Genomic DNA, 18,572 nt, shown 5'->3' with positions numbered 1-18,572 from the left:
CAGAAAAATGATGTTTTAAAATCTAATGTAGAACAACAATTCTTTGCTTGTCTTTAATGGTTTCCAAAAGAAATTCAAGATACTCCAGAGCAATAATGTGCTAGGCATCTTTTTAAAAATATAAATCAGGAGAGGAGTCTGGAGGTTTTTCTGGATAATTCTATGAAACTGATAGCTCAGTGCTTCACTGAAATAAAAAAGCTAAGATGATGGATTAGTCAGGCTCCAGGGTATTTCTGATCATTTTGTTACTTATAACGCTGGGGGTTTTAGAAAAGGCACCTAAATGAAAAGGTACTGCAGTCAATCTGCTAATCAGAAATTGCTCCTTCCAGAGTCCAAACAATAAATGATGTTAGTTTGTCCGGGTATTCGGATACACACTTTTTGCCATTATTTCGGAAAACGCTTTGATCTCTGTCAGACTGTGAGAAGGACAGGCTTTTTGATTCAGTGAAAGAGGCTTTTAAATATCAGAACACAGACACCAGAAAGGCAGTCTGACTTTTTGGAAGAGGATCCTGCAGTCAGGCAGCAAAAGGCAGTGGCAAGAAAAGGTTCTGCTCTGGAACAGTGGTGCAGAACATAGAGGGAAAATTCTGTTTAAGTTAAGTAAGTCAGTGGGATGGTGGCCCATGTTAATTTTGTATGTCATTACATGAAGCTAAATTGTATTGATTGAACTATGCAAATCTGATCATAACTATAGCTCTATATGTCCACCTTACTGTAGAACAAAGCAGCTTAATGATTCAAACCTAGTTTAACTCTGTCCACCTTCAGACTGAAAACGCAATACGTATCAAAGACACAAATATCCCGTTCAGATGATAAGGGGTTGTGCTATTGTACAAATAAATGTAGGGCAGTGAGAGTCAATTCCCATAATATTAAGACACTCAAGACTGCGCCATTGAACCCAAGAAAGTATCTATCACAAACCCGAATGTTTAACAGTTACATAGCACTACAAGTCATGAGGCTGTATTGTTGCAGTGTAAGAGACTGTCAAAACCCACCTGGAGTATCGTAGTATGATGCAGCACAGGAGGAAGCCATTCGGCCCACCCCGCCTGCTCTTTGGTAGAGCTATCCAATTAGTCCCACGCCCCTGCTCTTTCCCCGTAGCCCTGTAAATTTTTCCCCTTCAAGTTCCCTTTTGAAAGTTATTATTGAATCTGCTTCCACCACCCTTTCAGGCAGTGCATTCCAGATCATAGCAACTCGCTGTGTAAAAAAATGTTTCCTCATGATGCCTCTACTTCTTTTGCAAATCACCTTAAATCTGTGTCCTCTGGTCACTGACCCTTCTGCCACTGGAAACAGTTTCTCCTTATTTACTCTATCAAAGCCATTCATGATTTTGAACACCTCTGTCAAATTTCCTCTTAACCTTCTCTGCTCTAAGGAAAACAACTCCAGCTTCTCCACATAACTGAAGTGCCTCATCCCTTGTACCATTTTAGTAAATCTCTTCTGCACCCTCTCCAAGGCCTTGACATCCTTCCTAAAGTGTGGTGCCCAGAATTGAACACAATACTTCAGCTGAGGCCGAACCAGTATTTTATAAAGGTTTAGCATAAATCCCTTGCCTTTCTACTCCATACCTCTATTAATAAAGCCCAGGATCCCATATGCTTTCTTAACAGCTTTCTCAACTTGTCCTGCCACCTTCAAAGATTTGTGTATGTGCACTCCCATGTCTCTCTGTTCCTGCACCCCTTTCAAATTATACCATTTAGTTTATATTGCCTCTCCTCATTCTTCCTACCAAAACGTATCACTTCACACTTCTCTGCGTTAAATTTCATCTGCCACCTGTCTGCCCATTTCACCAGTCTGAGTATATCCTCCTTAAGTCTGTTACTATCCTCCTCACTGTTTATTACATTTCTGAGTTTCGTGTCATCTGCAAACTTTGAGTATTACGTCCATTTCTGGTAACCAAATTATAGGAAGATCATTATTGCACTTAAGAGGGTATAGAGATAAGCAAAGTATCAGGAATCTAAATTATGCAGAAATCCTAAGGAGTTTGAACATGTTATTTTTGGAAAAGGAGAGACTTCAGGATGACTGAACTGCAATTATAAGGGGGTTTGACGAAGTCCATCCAGGTAAATGGTTCACTATGGTGCAGGGTCACTATATTGGGACAGGAATTAAAAATTAGAAATTTAGGAGTAAGAAGTGAAGTCAAGTGGAATTTTTTTTTGTTTATAACACAAAGATAGACCTTTGGAAAAGGTTACTGGGAACAAACATTAATTTTTTTTTAACGGCAAGGAAGAGAGAACGGCAGAGAAGGCGAGGTGGGGTTGAGATCAAATAATAAAGGGATGGATTAGTTGGGCCTAATACCTTTTTCCCATTCCCAAACATTCTAGTATTGTAAATATCTTGAGTTGTCTGGGATTGTATTTTAATCAAACCAATTGCTGTACGGTTAAAATTTCAATCCACACATTTTTGATTGTCAGGTTTTTTGGGCCTCAAAGCAAATCATTTAATGTGGTGTGAGATCCTGTGACAAATGTTCCAAATTCCCACAAATCACATACAGTCCGATTTGCTGCCAGCATACTGAAATTCTGCACAGAAAGTTGGAGGAGCTGGTTTCTGAGCTGATTTGAATAGTAAGAAATCACTAACCCTCTAAATCGCTTGCCCTAATGGTGCCATATGGAGCTGAGCAGACAGCTACATTGCCAGACCAGTTATTAACCATATTTTGTTCACCACCTTGATCTGAAAGTTTTATTTTTAATGCATGTCATGGTGTATTGACTAAATTAAATATCATCTCTGAGCCTGCGTTAGTTAAGTAAACAAATAGGAATTCCTTCTATCTTGAAGGTCAGGGGATGTTTTCATCATAAAATTTACTTGTGAAGTGACTTCAATACAACTGTAAATCTATATAATTTAAATGTTTGATTAAAATAATTACCACTGAAATAATTACTAAGCAATCAAAGACCTCCAGGCAAAATATGCTGGTTCACAATGTTTGAAAATAAACACCTTCTTGCCTGGAAGGCATTACAAAGATATTTGGGTTTGGAGGGGTGGAGGGTGGGAAAAGAGAGATAAATTCCAAAAAGCAGGTTGTAACATTATGGTTTACTAATTACAAAAACAATACATTTAATTTATTTCTGTTGAATACAACACCCCCCACCAACAAATGTCGTTGAGCCTTTAATGTGATTTCCATCCCAGTACTTGGTGCATAATAAATAACTTTAAAGAGACAGTACCACTTTGATTGCCTACATCATAAACTGTATTTCAAAATTAATGAATACATCATGTATCGAACCATTTTATGTGCTTTGCCGTAAAGTTCAATTTAAACACCACAAACGCGTTTCTGAAAAAAAATGACCTCGTTCTCCACCACCGCCACCATATTTTGCCATTTTATATTAAAAACTTTCTTGGAGTCGAAACAAATTAAAGCAAAGATGTTATAAATTACACAGTAAAATGCAAAAGACTATTGTTGCTTCTCCAACCCCACCCCACCACCGACCAAAAAAAGGGTGAGAGAATCCAGCTTTTTAACTTACTGAACTGTTGAAATTCTCTACACCAATTAGGAACAGGACTGGAAGGCTGCCCTAGAATGGAGAGCAATGACTGATGGAAATGCCATATCAAAGTGTCGCTATTGGGTCATAATTTGAAATCCTGTCTGTGTAGTTCAAGAACTATATTGTTGCCCAGAAATGAAATGAAAGTTGGATCATCTAATGGAATTTTCACAAGAGCTGACTGAAATTGCTTCCAAATTCAGGGTTCTCCGCGAAGGTTTTATTATGTGGTTCTGCGACACTTAATTTGACATTACTACTCTTTATACCCCAGTGCATCAAGATTATACAAATAACGGTACAAAGGTGATAAAAGGATTTCTTGAACTAGAACTGCAAAGTTGCTTGAAAGCTTTTTTTTCAACAAAAAAAAATCAACTCTGTCACATTCTTCAGGTCTATCCCAGTCTGTGTGAGTGTGTGTACTGCTACTACAGTCACACCCAGACAGATAAAGTTATTCTAATGCAAACATAAAATTTCAATGTACTATTTCCATTCACTCCCATTATACAATAGTAATTTGAACACAAACTTATCATTTCCAGTCATGTTCCCAACAAGATTCAACTGTACCAGGTCTTGGAGGTGCTTCTTGCAGCCAAGGTGAACTGCTTGGACACCTACTGAAGCTTTGCTACTGGCACTACTTCTTCACATATAAGGAGGGTCTGGATTCCCATCCATGTTTCCTTGGTTGATTCTGCATCACATCAACAGCTGACAAAATGCATCACAAGCAAGTTGTTGAATTTTGCTGGGGTTTTAACCTATAACCAGGTGGATAGCAGGTGAGCGTTTTGACTTCTTCACCAATGAGGCAATACACCCTTCGCGTAGAGAACCCTGAAATCTTCTGACCTGGTCATGCAATAATGTTGCACCAAAGTGCAACTGGGTGTAACTAGTCACACATATTCATCTGGTGTTTACATGTGCCACAGTGAAATATTTGCTGGATTTCAAAAATCCACTGCTCAGGATGCAATAAGCATATATTTACAGTAAATTAATGGAATTATGGACACTCTGTTCATGGAGGCCAATCGCTGGATCACATTTGCTAATTAGTCAATGTCATTTTCATTACTGGCACCTTCTGGACGTCGTAGTTTTTCCACTTGCTCATTTATCTGTCCATCACCTCCCCGTCTATCCTCTGTTTGCACATTCAGACAATCTTCCTCATCCACATGACTAACATCATCATCATCTTCATCCTCATCTTCATTCTCTTGTCTTTTTTCTTCTTCCCCTTGGACCTCCATCCTCACTTGACATTTAACATCTACTTCGTTGCTGTTAATGACATGGCTACTGAGATTTCCCCCTTCTGGGCTATGGTTTTCCGTGACTGGCGAGGAAGCAGCAGATTCAATGCTGACTGGCGAGATGTCGCTGCTGCTGTTGTTGTGATTGACTATCACAGAGGTTGCTATTGTGGATGGTTTGACAGGGATCTGCCAAGAGGGTATCTTTGGAGCTGAAGGGGAAGATGGGAACTGTCGCCTACAACCAAAGTACAAGTTTATGAATGTTAATAGTCATAATAAAATCTCAGTAAAATCGACTGGAAATACCTAAAGAATCTGTAAGTTCTATTTAGAATTTGGTACACTATTATTCCATGACAGAATAAGTTTGTTGGCCCAAAGTGACATTGGTTTTCTTCCCCATTGGAAGTCTATCCTGAACTTAAATAGTGCACAAAATAAATGCATTCCCTTCTGACCTTAAGGGCATTGCGATTCTGAATTTTGTTCACTTCAATCTTCATGGAGAACCTCCATCTCAAATTATGGTGTTGAATAGTCACTTTGCCTCAGTGTCTGTTTCAAATTAATAGACAATGTTGTCTTTCAATTGCATTAAGGGGGAAAAATTCTAATTAGAAGTCTGGGATCTTTTAAGGATTTTTTTGGAGCAAAGTTCTAGATTTTGGAATGGCCCATGTCATGACTAGGAGTGGTTGGTTATTTGAGCTAGCAGGGATTTTTGGTTTAAACTCAGTTTTTGATATGAACTTGGTTTCAGGAGTTAAGGTATCCTTTCTGTCACCTTGGCACTGGGTGGTAGATTGGTGACAAAGAAAGGACTGATATGTTAATGAGCCCACCCAGGAATTGATGAGCCAACCACTGAAATGGTTATCTGGTTCAATAGTTAATTCATGATCTAATTTCAGACTTCCAGTAGGCATTCACACCTGAGATGATGCAAGAAACTCTGTACTTGAGCACACAGCATGGGATTATCTGGGAAAAATACACTCTTGGGAAAATCATAGCTGATTCAATAGCCAGTTCTACTGGCCAAACCCCAGACAAGGAAGGAAACAGGGATCAAACCGCTAAACTTCCTGTCCAGGCAGGCCACAAAAGAACATATTCAAGGTCAGTTAGCAAGTTCCACTGAGAGAAACAGGCAGGGTCTAGACCAGTCTGTCTTAAGACGAAAGCTGAGCAGGCCCAGAGTAAGCTTTGGTCTTATTCAATGACTGAAAGCCCTTAGTTACTTAGTCCGCCAACCAGGATAGGATGGCATTTTTTATTATTTTTCTTACTTATGAGGAGGGATTAAAGTCGAAACAAGGTGACATTTGCTATAAACGGTTACTCTGTATGTTCACTTGATTGTAAAATAGATTAGAAGCACACGTGCTTGTACATATAACAATCACAATATCCAGTATATATAACAAGGGGATCACATTGTTACAACGCCTGGGTTACACTATAGTATCACAAAATATTGGTTGGTATAGGTGAATTCCTGAACGCGAGAGATGAGGGGACCACTGCCACTGAACCCAAGAGAATAACCAACACTGATCCAAAATATGCAACACATCCAGTATAAATTCTGCAACATACAACTTCTTTTCAGGAGCAGAGCTGCATCTTTCTTTCAATTTGGGTCTTTTCGTCCCTCATTATATATTACTTTCTCATTATGTATTACTTTCTTTTATATTTGTGTCTCGGTCCTATTTATCCACCTGTTCAAACTAAATTTTTGTGACATGATACTTTTACTTTCTCACAGGGAAAATCACTCATACAGGTGACAATACTAAGGGAACTAAACGAGTGCTGTTACTCATTATATTAATTTGCTAAAATTTATTTTTTGATTCTGTGATTACTTAACCAGTCAACACTGGGCCTTTGAGGAAGCTCACCCAAGAAGTCTTTACTCCTTGTTTCTCCTTTTTGGTGAATTAGCACTCTTTGCACACAACTTAAGTGCTGGAGTTTACCTGTCCTTTCATACAGATTTCAGTTCATCTGTTTTCAGTACTAGCCCAGATCTACTTTACCTGCTTAGGAGAAGTCCTTTCAATGAGGTGATCTCAGCTTTCAATTCATTAACACTCTGAGACTCCAGAAGCCAATTCGTGGATGAGGCAGCCTAAGGAAACCAATCAGAGTATAAGCTGTAGGCTAGGTTAATGTTCCAAAAGTAATAAAAAAAGATACAGATGTATTTTCAACTAAGTTTGCTACTGACTATGGAATGTTAGAATTACAGTTGGTCACAGGCTTATTTCTCCAAGTCTTCTTACACATAACAAATCACTTTTCTTGTAAGATATTTTTATTTTGTTTGTTAAATCTTCTGCCCCACATTTTCCTCACTCTTGGCCTGAGGTGAGGAGGTGGTGACCTGCTTGTGGGTCTCTGTTGTTACTGGTGCTCTCTGATACCAATTGAAAAGAATCATCCTTTCCTCAGCCAGTAGGAGGTTATCAGGGTTAAGACACGTTCCTCTGCCTCAATTTTCAAGATCATAAAAGAATATTTCTCCCAGGAGAGAAAGAGAGAGACTACTGAGGCTACAACTTTAGTGGGCGAGTCTTTGCAACAAAATTGGCCCAGTCTCGTGTTCTGGAAGTCAGCCAGCTGAATTATTACATATAAGTATGTAAATATTACATCTAAGGGTGTGCATTGGTCAGGGAGACTGTTACCACATTTTGGTTGTTCCGAAATGTTCCCAGAAAAGGAAAAAGGAATCTGCCATCGTCTTTGTTCAAAGACAAAGACAGGGGGAGTGATATCCATCCCAGTTGTTGTTACATTTTACGACAAATGTGTCACCTGTGCAGAGACGCTATACCTGATCACAAGGACCTTAACACTAACCAAATAGCTCAAAATTCTGGTAAATTTGGATTTAATTGAAGTGACAGAAATTACTGGCACACTCTGGAACTGGAACTACATAATCCAGGATGATAAAGAGTGAGCTGAGCTTCAGAGTTAGTTTAAGCTTTAACACTCAATTTACATGAGACGATTTTAGGGTCTGTGCAAATCTAAACCAACTTCACAATGGTGCCAAACGTACAGTATAAATGCACTCTTGGACACTAGCCCAGTGATTTCCCCTATTTGATGATGAATCTATCTTGATGATGAACCTATCCAGATGTATGGGGCACCAAATAAGGCGAACACTGTCTTGATGGGGAAAGAATGAACCACTAATCCTAACACTATTTTTATGTATATTTAAGTTTACAATTCTGCTACCCTCAAAATGGAGTCCAAGCGCTTCTTTGAAACACTGTAATGGCTGCTGCAGACAGCATGTTTGGTTCAAAGCCTCAATAATCCTTTGATCCCAAGTTAATCAAATTATAGATTTTTCTGAAGGACAAGAGGTATTTCATACATTGGTTCCATTTCAACCACAGATGGGATTGTTTTTTCCGATTATTGCCAGGTGTCAAAAACAGACCATCAGTTCACACCTTCTCCACCTAAGTGTTAAAATGATTAAGACTTTGATTTCCTGGCTATTGAGTAGAAATTCCACTTCAAAGGAAAATTCCTTATTCACCTCACCACCATACTTGTGTAGGAAAATTGCTGTAAATGAGTACTCAAAATGGAGTCAGTATTCAGTCTGAATGTTTGGAAAGGACTAATGCTAATTAAACCATGAAAGCTTATACAAAAAAAAATTCCTAACCAGGGATAGAAGATATGCCATCAAGACCACAGGCCCAGTGACAGCTCGTTAAAGAGGGCATAAAGATGTCCTACCTTACCTGGATCTGCGTGAGACCCTTTGTGAGCAAAGACCCGAGAAACTCGGGAGTAAATGAACGACCTGGTACGTTGGTTAGGAGGTTATCAGGGATACCAACATGGCTGTGGCGGTGACCAACTGCAATAGGACTGACTTCTTCTAACACGACACTCAGATCGGTCAATAGACTCAAGGAGTTTTCTTTGGAAGTTAAGGATATATAAGATGGCGTTTTTGACAATGAAGTCCTTAGTCGCAGTTCTTAGCTTAGTTCTGGTTCTAGTCTGATTAGTTTTAATTCTTGGTAGTAGAATTCTTTGTCTAGTACATTAGAAGGGCATCTCTGCAAAATCATAAAATGCGTTTCTGACAGAGAAAGAAATGTTACAGAAGTTAAGATTGTATATCTATTACAGCCAGATACAAGTGTATCACATAGATGTACAAGTTTCACTGAGATCAAGGGAGGTGAGCTCTAAGCCAGCAAGTGTAGATATAGCTACCAGCGCAGAAGGTGAATTTATCCAGGAGCAGAGGATCCACAAGGAATGGATAACACTTCGACAAACAGAGGTTCATCACTGACGTCTCAGGAGGGAAGGCAAAGCAACCAGGTTATAAGGACAAGGCTGTATAAGCATATAGACTTCAATCTGTTCAATAGACTAGCTATCGAATTCTGTTATCTGGTCAGCTATCTAATGAGACTAATCTTAAATTAATCTCACCTATTTATATCTCAGACACTGATCTCAACTGTAAGTTTAAAATCAGCAAGCAGTTAATGCTAAATGACTGTGACTTAACCCTGAGCTGTCTTTGTAACCTCTTATTTATTTCGTCAATTAACCCTATCTACTAATTAATTGCATAAGCAATGTTTAAAGTGCTGTTAACTATGATTCTAAAATTAACAACTGTTAGTTCATGACTTTGTCTGACTTCTTTGGTGATTAGCAAGAATGGGTTAATTTGTTCACTCAGTAGTTGGTGTGGCTCCTGATGGGGGGTTGGTAGTGTAAATGCTAATCTAATCCAAACAAGTTGAGGTAAAACAGTTTGGCAAAACAAATTTAGGCATAGACTGGGTGGTAAACCACAGAGCGTTCCTTGACATGGAGCTGCGGTGAAGGGGTTAAGGATTCATCTGATGCGCTTGATGAATGTTCTAGTCAGGTTATCAATCCCAGTGTTCTTACACTTACTAATAGGGACTTATGAGGAAGTGTTCCCATGCAACTTATCACTACAGACTGTGCTTTCAGGAATTTACTGAAAAGAACTGCAAGGATTTAGGACTCTCTTTTCTTAGTTTATTTTTTCAAGAAAAGTTCATATATTGTGTAAATTTGGTTGCTGTACTCCTTTTAGCATCCTGCTGTGTCTTTTTTCTTCTATATATATTAAATCATCTGTAAGTAAATTTGACCAAGTAGTTTTAACCTGTACACAAAGTCTGGCAACATGTTATTTTCCACCTTTGAAGGTGCCAGAAAAATATGGTGGTTATCTCATGTATTCTTCAGTGTAAATTGTTAAACCTGGGTATACTAACCCATACATGATAGAGAAACATGAAGGTTTTGGTTCATTAGGGACTCAGTCTGCTTATAAGAAATGGTAACCCAGCCATGAACAGTAGACCAAGTGTTGGGAAAAATCCCAAACTAATACTTCTCCCAAAAGCAGTGACTTATCCTGGACCACGGTTTCACAGGCACCGGTAGCCTTCCAGTACTTCATCCAAGTGGCATCCTTCATGTGCAAGTCTGGATGAGGGAGCGTAAGATACCTGACTGCTGCAGCATCACAATCAAACCTGATCCCGTCTCTTATCTAACATCTACGCATGGACGCTTCGTCAGGAGTCAAAGGACAGCACTCGGGAATAGGAACCCTGACTAATGTTTAGACTTTTAAAAAAACTTGTATGCGATACTACAATGAATGTGTTTTCTGGCAATGTCTTCAGGGCATATTATGTTATATTACTTTCATACCAAATTTTTAAACTGCATGCAGCTCATTGTAGCAATTTTATGCTAAGTTTGTATAAATGGGTTATTGTTGAATAGCCCAAAGTAGCTCAACTAATCCAGAGCCCACAACACATCGATGGATAGAGATAATGACTATCTGAGATGTTTTCCTGCTCCTGTCCTATGGAGGAGTAATTTGTCATTAGAAAGCATTGGATAGAAGTTGTAAATCCTTGCTGTCAATCCTGTTATCCCAAAACCAAAAATAACTTCAATCCTTGGTTTTCTGGTAATGGGTAAAAGTTTACAATGAGTCAACTTCTGCATCACAATGTTGTAAATGATATCCATGATGTGGAGATGCCGGTGATGGACTGGGGTTGACAATTGTAAACAATTTTACAACACCAAGTTATAGTCCAGCAATTTTATTTTAAATTCACAAGCTTTCGGAGATTTTCTCCTTCCTCAGGCAAATGTTTGCCTGAGGAAGGAGAAAATCTCCGAAAGCTTGTGAATTTAAAATAAAATTGCTGGACTATAACTTGGTGTTGTAAAATTGTTTGTAAATGATATCCACAGCAAGTGAAATGAAGGGGGGCTGGACCGTACTTCTACAGTGTTATTCTGGCTTAGAATGGCTTACGAGAAATGAGATGTGTGACATTCTTTTTCACTTAACTCAATACCTTTTCTAAGAATTTTCACAGTATTCCCAAAAGCTGAGGGACAAAAATAGCCAAGTTAAGAAAAGATGTTAAAATCAACCACAGTACCACTGTATATTATTTTAACTTATAAAACACTGAGGAGGATCAGGAACTTTAAATAATTAATTCATAATGATCAAATTAATTCATAATGATCAAAAACTACTCCAACCCAATGAAACCTAACGTGTAAAGGAAAAGCAAAAAGCTAAATACTGCGAATGCTGGAAATCTGAAATAAAGACTGAAAATGCTGGAAACATTCAATAGTTCAGGCAGCTTCTGTGGAGAGAGAATCAGAGGGATAACTTATCAGGTCGATGACCTTTCCTGACATAAGGTCATTGATCTGAAGCATTATCCCTACCTTTTTCTTGCCACTGATACTGCCCTGACTGCTGAGTGCTTCCAGCATTTTGTGTGTGTAAAGAAAAAGTGTTTTTTCGTTAACACTGAAGTATGGTTTTAAAAATGTTACTATGAGGGTGAAGTTCAAATTCGGCGGGGCACAAGACGAGTGGTAGCGGATCGATCACCCGTTATACGCCTCGCCCTTTCCATTGAAGTCAAGAATGATCTAAATTGTAGTTTAGAATTTCTAATCTACAGTTTAGATGATCCTACAAAAAAGATCACCTCCTTGAGCCTATTGTCATGAGTCTTCAGAAAAAGGAACACCAAATACTCAAGAATTTTTCCATATCATTTGACTGATGAAGGAAAATAAGGATTTTGCACAGCTACCACAACCATTTTTAAAAGACAGCTTAATATCATTAGGGCTTCAACAATCCTGCATTCAGCAATAAAACTTAGTCTTAGAGCAGAGAAGGTTAAGAAAAGATTTGATAGAAGTATTCAAAATCATGAAGGGTTTAGATAAAGTAAATAAAGAGAAACTGTTCCCATTGGTGGAAGGGTCGAGAACCAGAGGACACAGATTTAAGGTAATTGGCAAAAGAACCAAAGGCGACATGAGGAATAACTTTTTTACGCAATGAGTAGTTATGATCGGGAATGCATGAAAGGGTGGTGGAAGCAGATTCAATCGTGGCTTTCAAAAAGGAATTGGATAAATACTTGAAGGGAAAAAACTTGCAGGGCTACGGGGAAAGAATGAGGGAATGGGACTAACTGGATTGCTCTTACAAAGAGCCGGCACGGGCTCAATGGGCCGAATGGTCTCCTTCTGTGCTGTAACCATTTTATGAAAAAGGCAATTTGACTAAATGCCCAGTGTCGTTTTTTTTGGAATCACAGGTATCTGAGCATTTTTGAAAAGCCAGTTTTAGATTTGAAAAACAAATAATCCTATTATCTAGCTGGGAGCAATGTGAACATTACTCCTGGGATACAAGATCAATATTTAAATCACATTTACTGTGGCTAAATATTAATGCTGAAATTAATTTTGACTTTTGACAATTTCTGTTGAATGTTACATTGCAATCTCACTTCTCAGTCAAAAATTTCCTTTCTTAGCCCATCCCAAAATAATATGACACATGTTGAACAATTTGCTTTGAACTAGTTGCAGTATTTGAACAAAAGCCAATAATTCAGCAAATAATGATTTTTTAAAAAGAAATTATAATTATATGGTTATGGAGTGTGAATTGTCACCATAATTTTGTTACACATGAAGTGCTCTGTGGTTTCATAAAGATCTCCAATTCTAAGACATAATACTCAGTATTAACAATTGAGAAACTAGGTTTGTTTTATGACTGAACCAATGCTGCAGTTCGAAAGCTGCAATCTAAGTTCAGTGCTCATAGGAACATTGATTACTTAAAGTCAAGCTGTGTCAGTACTAGTTCCTTCACTCCTGATCTTCTATTTATCCCAAGCACTCAGCATGTGTCAGAGGCTTTTTTTAAGTATATATTATAAACAAAATTCTTGCCAAAATATCAGGATCTAAATGTTGGGTGCATGGGACAAGTGTCACTGTCGAGAGGATTAACTGGACAGTAAAACCATTCCAACTTACACCCTAACAAAATGCAGTACTCCATTTATTGTACGTACACAAGCTTCTTTGTTACTATGTTTCATGAAAATGATATCCTTATCAGCATGTCAATGATCTCCAAGTTAGTTTTCGTGCAATTTTCCACCGCCCATGTTAGATGCACAGTGTGAATTTTCACTTTGACGTCATTTAGAATTTTTCACTACCTAAGGCAACCACAGTCAATTCAACAACAACTTACATTTATATAACACCTTTAACTTAGAAAAATGTTCCAAGGTGCTTCGCAGATATGTAATCAGACAAAAGAGCTGAAGAAGGAGATAAGAGGAGGGATGGCCAAAAGCTTGGTCAAAGAGGTGGGTTTAAAGCAGGTCTTAAAGGAGGACTGGGAGCTGGAGAGATTTAGGGAGTGAATTCCAGAGCCTAGGGCTTAGACAACTGAAGGTACGGCAGTCAATGGTGGGGTGAAGTGATGCACAAGAGGCCAGAGCCGGAAGAACGGAGAGTTCTGGGGAGGGGGTTGTAGGAGATTAGAGGGGTGAGGAATGAAGGGATATAAACAAAGGCATGGGTGAGGATTTCAGCGATAGATGGGTTCTGGCAGGGACGGGGACCGACGATGTTATGGAGATGAAAGCAGTGAGTCTTTATGATTGAGCCAATAAAAGATCAGCCAGGGGTCAAATAGGACGCCGAGATTGTAAGAGTGGAACTGAGTGAGGACAGTCCCACACAGCTGGACAACGGAGGAGAGGAATTGGAGGAGGTTGCTGTGATCGACCATTGTCAAAGGCTGCAAAGAGGTCGGGTATGGTCATTTGTGACTTTGGTTAGGGCCGTTTCAGTGCTGTGGCAGGGGCGGTAATCTGATTAGAGATATTCAAACATGGATATCAGGAAAAGATGGGCATGGATTTAGGAGGCGACAACAGTTCAAGGACTTGAGAGAAAAGGGAGGTTTGAGCTGGGACGGTAGTTTGCAAGGACAGAGGGGCCAGGGTGACTTTGTTTGAGGAGAGGGTGATGATGGTGGTTTTGAAAGGGAACAGCACCTAAGGAGAGGGAAGCATTTATAATGTTAGCTAGCCTGGGTACAGAAAGGAAAATTAGGTAGTCAGCAGTTTAGTAGGACTGGATCATGGGAGCAAGAAGTGGGGCTCATGAATAAGATGAGTATGGAGAGAGGATGAGCAGAGTTAAGGGAGAAACTAGAGAAAGACACGGGTTCAGAAGTGGGGGGGGGGGGGGGGTGGCAGAGGTTTGGTTTGGTGGACAAGGGGAACATGGGCTAAGTTGGAGGAGACAAAGCGGTTGAGCAGATTGACAGCTGCAGACGTAACGCGGCGAATGGTGGACCAAAGTCTAAGCAGTTGGTTGAAGGTGCAATTGTAAGTGAATTGGGGGAAGAGTTTTTTTTCCCCCTGGGGTGAACACATAATGAAGTGGGGTTGGAAGGGAGCAGGGGCATGTGGGTGATGAGGGATACAGGAAGTGGTAGGAGATGGCCTCGTCTATGATTGACCATGGGAGTAGAGAGGCCACGTGAGATGGCAAGGTTGAGGGGATGGCCATGAGAATGAGTAGAGCAGTTCATATTTATAATTCACCTCAACATATACCTGCCTATTTTTTATGGGCAGTGCCCACATTAAACAATTTGGGGGGGGTTACAGACATGCACTGGGGTTCACCACTTGTGCGCATACTGGATCCATAAAACATCAGATTGTATTTAAACTGTAGCTTCCAACCCTCTGCCTTTCCATAATTACATCAGACAAACATGTATTCTTTCAAAAAATATTTAAGTGGACATGGACTTTTGCGGGGGAGGTGGGGGGGGCTACTGGGATGGGACGGAATTTTAGACATTAAAAGACAACCACAGTAGTAAGTTATAGCACATACCAATATCTGGCACAGTTGTGCAATTCCCGACATAATATTTGGGTACTGATCAATAAACACTTCAACTTTGTCTAAGAGTTTATATGTGCACAGATAGCGCTGCCTCAAATGGCTGGGCTCCCTGCCAACTGTTATCACTTAAATAATGTTAACAGCTGAATAGTCATAAACCCCTAAGCCTTAATGATAAGTGGTTTTTATAAGAAATATGTGTTCCTAATCACTCATTGAGCACCTGGAAACAATTTCTCAGTTTTCCCCATGGGTTTAAACTATAAGGGCCCCATGTTTCCAAAGTAAATTTGAAATTAATTCGGAGGGCTGCAATACGAGCCACCTGTTGCATCAAATGACCGTTTTGTTACAACCTTTGTTTTTACACATGCTGAATTTTCTACATGGTCCAGGATGGAACATAACACCTGCCAATTTTCAACAGGCCTTTCAGGGAAGGGAGAGAGATCTCCTTTTGTGTCATTGGCATGTAGATACTGGTTACTCCACCATTTCAGAGACATTTCTTATTTAAAGCAATTAACCCCAATGTACTATTTTTGGATCAGGGTAATTTCTGCTCGGTGCAGGTGTTTTGTTGGAATAGTCTGATTATTCATATAACACAGTTACATTGTGGCACCAGTAAGATGTTGGTGCTATTTCTGGAGTGGTGAGAGTGGACAGCACCGACTTTTACTGCCACTTATGTGACTCTGGAATGAACAAACGCAGAGCTTTACGCGTGCATAGAACTCTGCACACTGGTCTTTGACTGCCTGTGAAATTTTTAACATTAGAAAAGAAATCATTATCTCACCTTCTCTTTTCTATCTTTTGAAACTTAAAGGCAGTTCAGTGGACCACCCGAGCTCTTTTAAAGCTAAGTTTAAAACGTCAGTTTTATACCATGCGCAGATATACTTCATTTAATGGGTGGTGCAAATTATCTGCGACCTCTTCAGGTGCTAGGAAATTCGGAATTGATGCAAGCTTGTAACTTTGCGGTGCACATCTTACATTAGTGGGACATATCACGCAAGACATTTAGAATAACCTCAACATAAAACAAATAGATAAATGGTTATGTTTATAGCTGGATCTTTGGTTTGGGGGAAGGGGGGGGGGATCCCTTGTACGTATGTGGACAGTTGGAAGACTGCTAAGGAACCAATGATGACTTACCCCACAATATAGAATGTTCTTATATATTTAGACACTCAGTTTTTGGTTTCACTCATTGTTTGTTTCTTACTTTCATCACTCTCATGCTGGAGAGAAATACACAGATTTCTAGGTTGACAGACTGTAGCAACACATCAGAGAGAATCCTTGATGCTTTCCGATGTTTTGAAAGCACTTTTGAGTTTGTAACAAAGCTGGGCTCACGAGACTGTAAAGTTGATCAGGACAAACAGTGGAATCAACTTTGTATTTTAAAAGAGCACTTGTTAATTCAAAATGTTTTCTCCCCCTTAACCAGACATTATTTTTCTAATGTTATTAAACCTCGAGGATTAGTGGTTCCCATTTCTCTGTAGAAGGAACCCAGACAGACATCAAGGAGTCACTTTAATTGTGAATGTTCAACAGATAGAGCACAGAAACTTTAGATAGCTTTCTCCAGCTATACTCCTCTTATTTGTGGAGTGTCACTTCTAGCTCCCAAATGCTGAGCTATTTTACTTCGGTGCAGGAAAGGCCGTTATCTTTCATACCCAATCCCCTTCAACAACAACTTGTAATAATAGCGCACCTTTAACGCAGGGAAACATCCCAAGACCCTTCACTGATGCGTAATCTGACAAAACTTGACACCGAGTCGAAGGAGGAGCTACTAGGTGGAGCAAGCAGAATCTTGGTCAAAGGTATAGGTTTTACGGAGGGACTTAAAGGAGGAGAGGTGGAGGCAGACAGGTTTGGGAAAGGAATTCCAGAGCTCAGGGCCTCAATAGTGGGAAGAGACCAGAATTGGAGAAATGCAGAGGTCTGGGGAGGGTTGTAGGGCTGGAGGGGCTAGAGCATGGAGGGATTTGAACACGAGGATGAGTATTTTAGATTTGAATTTTTGGTAAACCAGGAGCCAATGTAGGTCAGCGAGCACAGGGGTGAAGGGTGAGCAGGATTTGATGCGCGTTAGGAAACGGCCAGCAGAGTTTTGGATGAGCTCAAATTTATGGAGGGTGGAGGATAGGAGGCTGACGAGGAGAGCAATGAAATAGTCAATTCTGAAGGTAACAAAAACATGGATGATCATTTCAGCAGCAGATGGGCTGAGGCAGAAATGGAGATGGGCGATACTACTTTTATTCAGTTTAGCTTAGTTACAGGTTGCAGTGGCTACTAATTAAAGTTCATACTTCTAGTTCTTAATTCAGAGCATTAAATCACAAAAAAATTACATCATAATTAAGGCCAGAAAATGCAATTCGCCTGTAAAACTGGGGAAAAAAATAGTTGCTTACAATGCTATTTTTGATGCAAATAGTTTGAGTAACAAAACTCCATCATGCTAGATTAGTGTCAGATCATATGAAGCAGCTACAGCTTCTCACCATGGTTGTGGATTTAGTATTCACTCTGTGTGATGGCCAATATCATTTAAAAGGAACATTCATTTTTCTGATGTTAATAAAGCTTCAAAGTCAATAGAACTTTTGCAATATTAGCATTTTGCTAATGCAGCTTGGTGAAACATCATGACTGTTATTATGTCCTAAATACAGCACAAATACAGATAAAAGTGAAATAAAGAACAAGATGATTTAGATTATCAAACCCATTCCCTCCAAAGACCAGGCAGAATTTGCCTCATCAGACACTACCCGACCGCTCAAACTCCTGAAAGAGCCAAACTACCAACCCCAACTCTCAAAGATAATCAAGCAAAATATCAGGATATTAAGCTAATTAGTTCAACCCAGTTGCATTCTACAAATAACACATTCATGGTCCTAGCAGCACAGGAACAATCACGTTTTGTTGAATTTGATCTAGATCTGTTCTTATAACCTTCAAACTTGTTCTTAAGTAGATATTAGCTGGCTCTTTTTAAGGAGTCGTTCACATAGCATTAAGTGCTTTTGCTGGGAGTCTTTTCCCATGCACTAATGAGAATGTGGAATAAAATTCTAATCTCTCTTTAAGCTTGTTCATTTTCATTTAAACTCATGCCATCCAGGTCTGCAATCAGTTTAAATTACATAACTCATTTAAGTAGCTCAACGCCCTTCAATCTTTTCTGCAGTGAAAACAATCTAAGGAGATGCCGATGTCACACACTTCCTACGAGGTGAAGAAACTATCAGAGGCACAGCATCCTCTTGTATATAATGTGGGAAGGAAGAGGCCATATGGACTATACCCCTAA

The 18,572-nt window shown here is 39.4% G+C and overlaps 1 protein-coding gene across 1 annotated transcript in view; it reads right to left on the bottom strand.

The window, feature by feature from the left end:
- Positions 1–3,104: 3,104 nt before the first annotated feature.
- The window catches only part of pex14 (peroxisomal biogenesis factor 14), a 170,793-nt gene continuing 155,325 nt past the window's right edge, over positions 3,105–18,572 (bottom strand). The window contains exons 8-9 of the mRNA XM_067970080.1: positions 6,916–7,007; positions 3,105–5,105 (exon numbers count right to left, since the gene is read on the bottom strand). Coding sequence (XP_067826181.1) covers positions 4,664–5,105; positions 6,916–7,007 — 534 coding nt within the window. The 3' untranslated portion in view covers positions 3,105–4,663. The remainder of the gene's footprint in view (positions 5,106–6,915; positions 7,008–18,572) is intronic.

This window comes from Heptranchias perlo, chromosome 32, assembly GCF_035084215.1.
Source record: "Heptranchias perlo isolate sHepPer1 chromosome 32, sHepPer1.hap1, whole genome shotgun sequence".
NCBI lineage: Eukaryota > Metazoa > Chordata > Chondrichthyes > Hexanchiformes > Hexanchidae > Heptranchias > Heptranchias perlo.
This window is presented reverse-complemented; position numbering and strand designations above follow the sequence as displayed.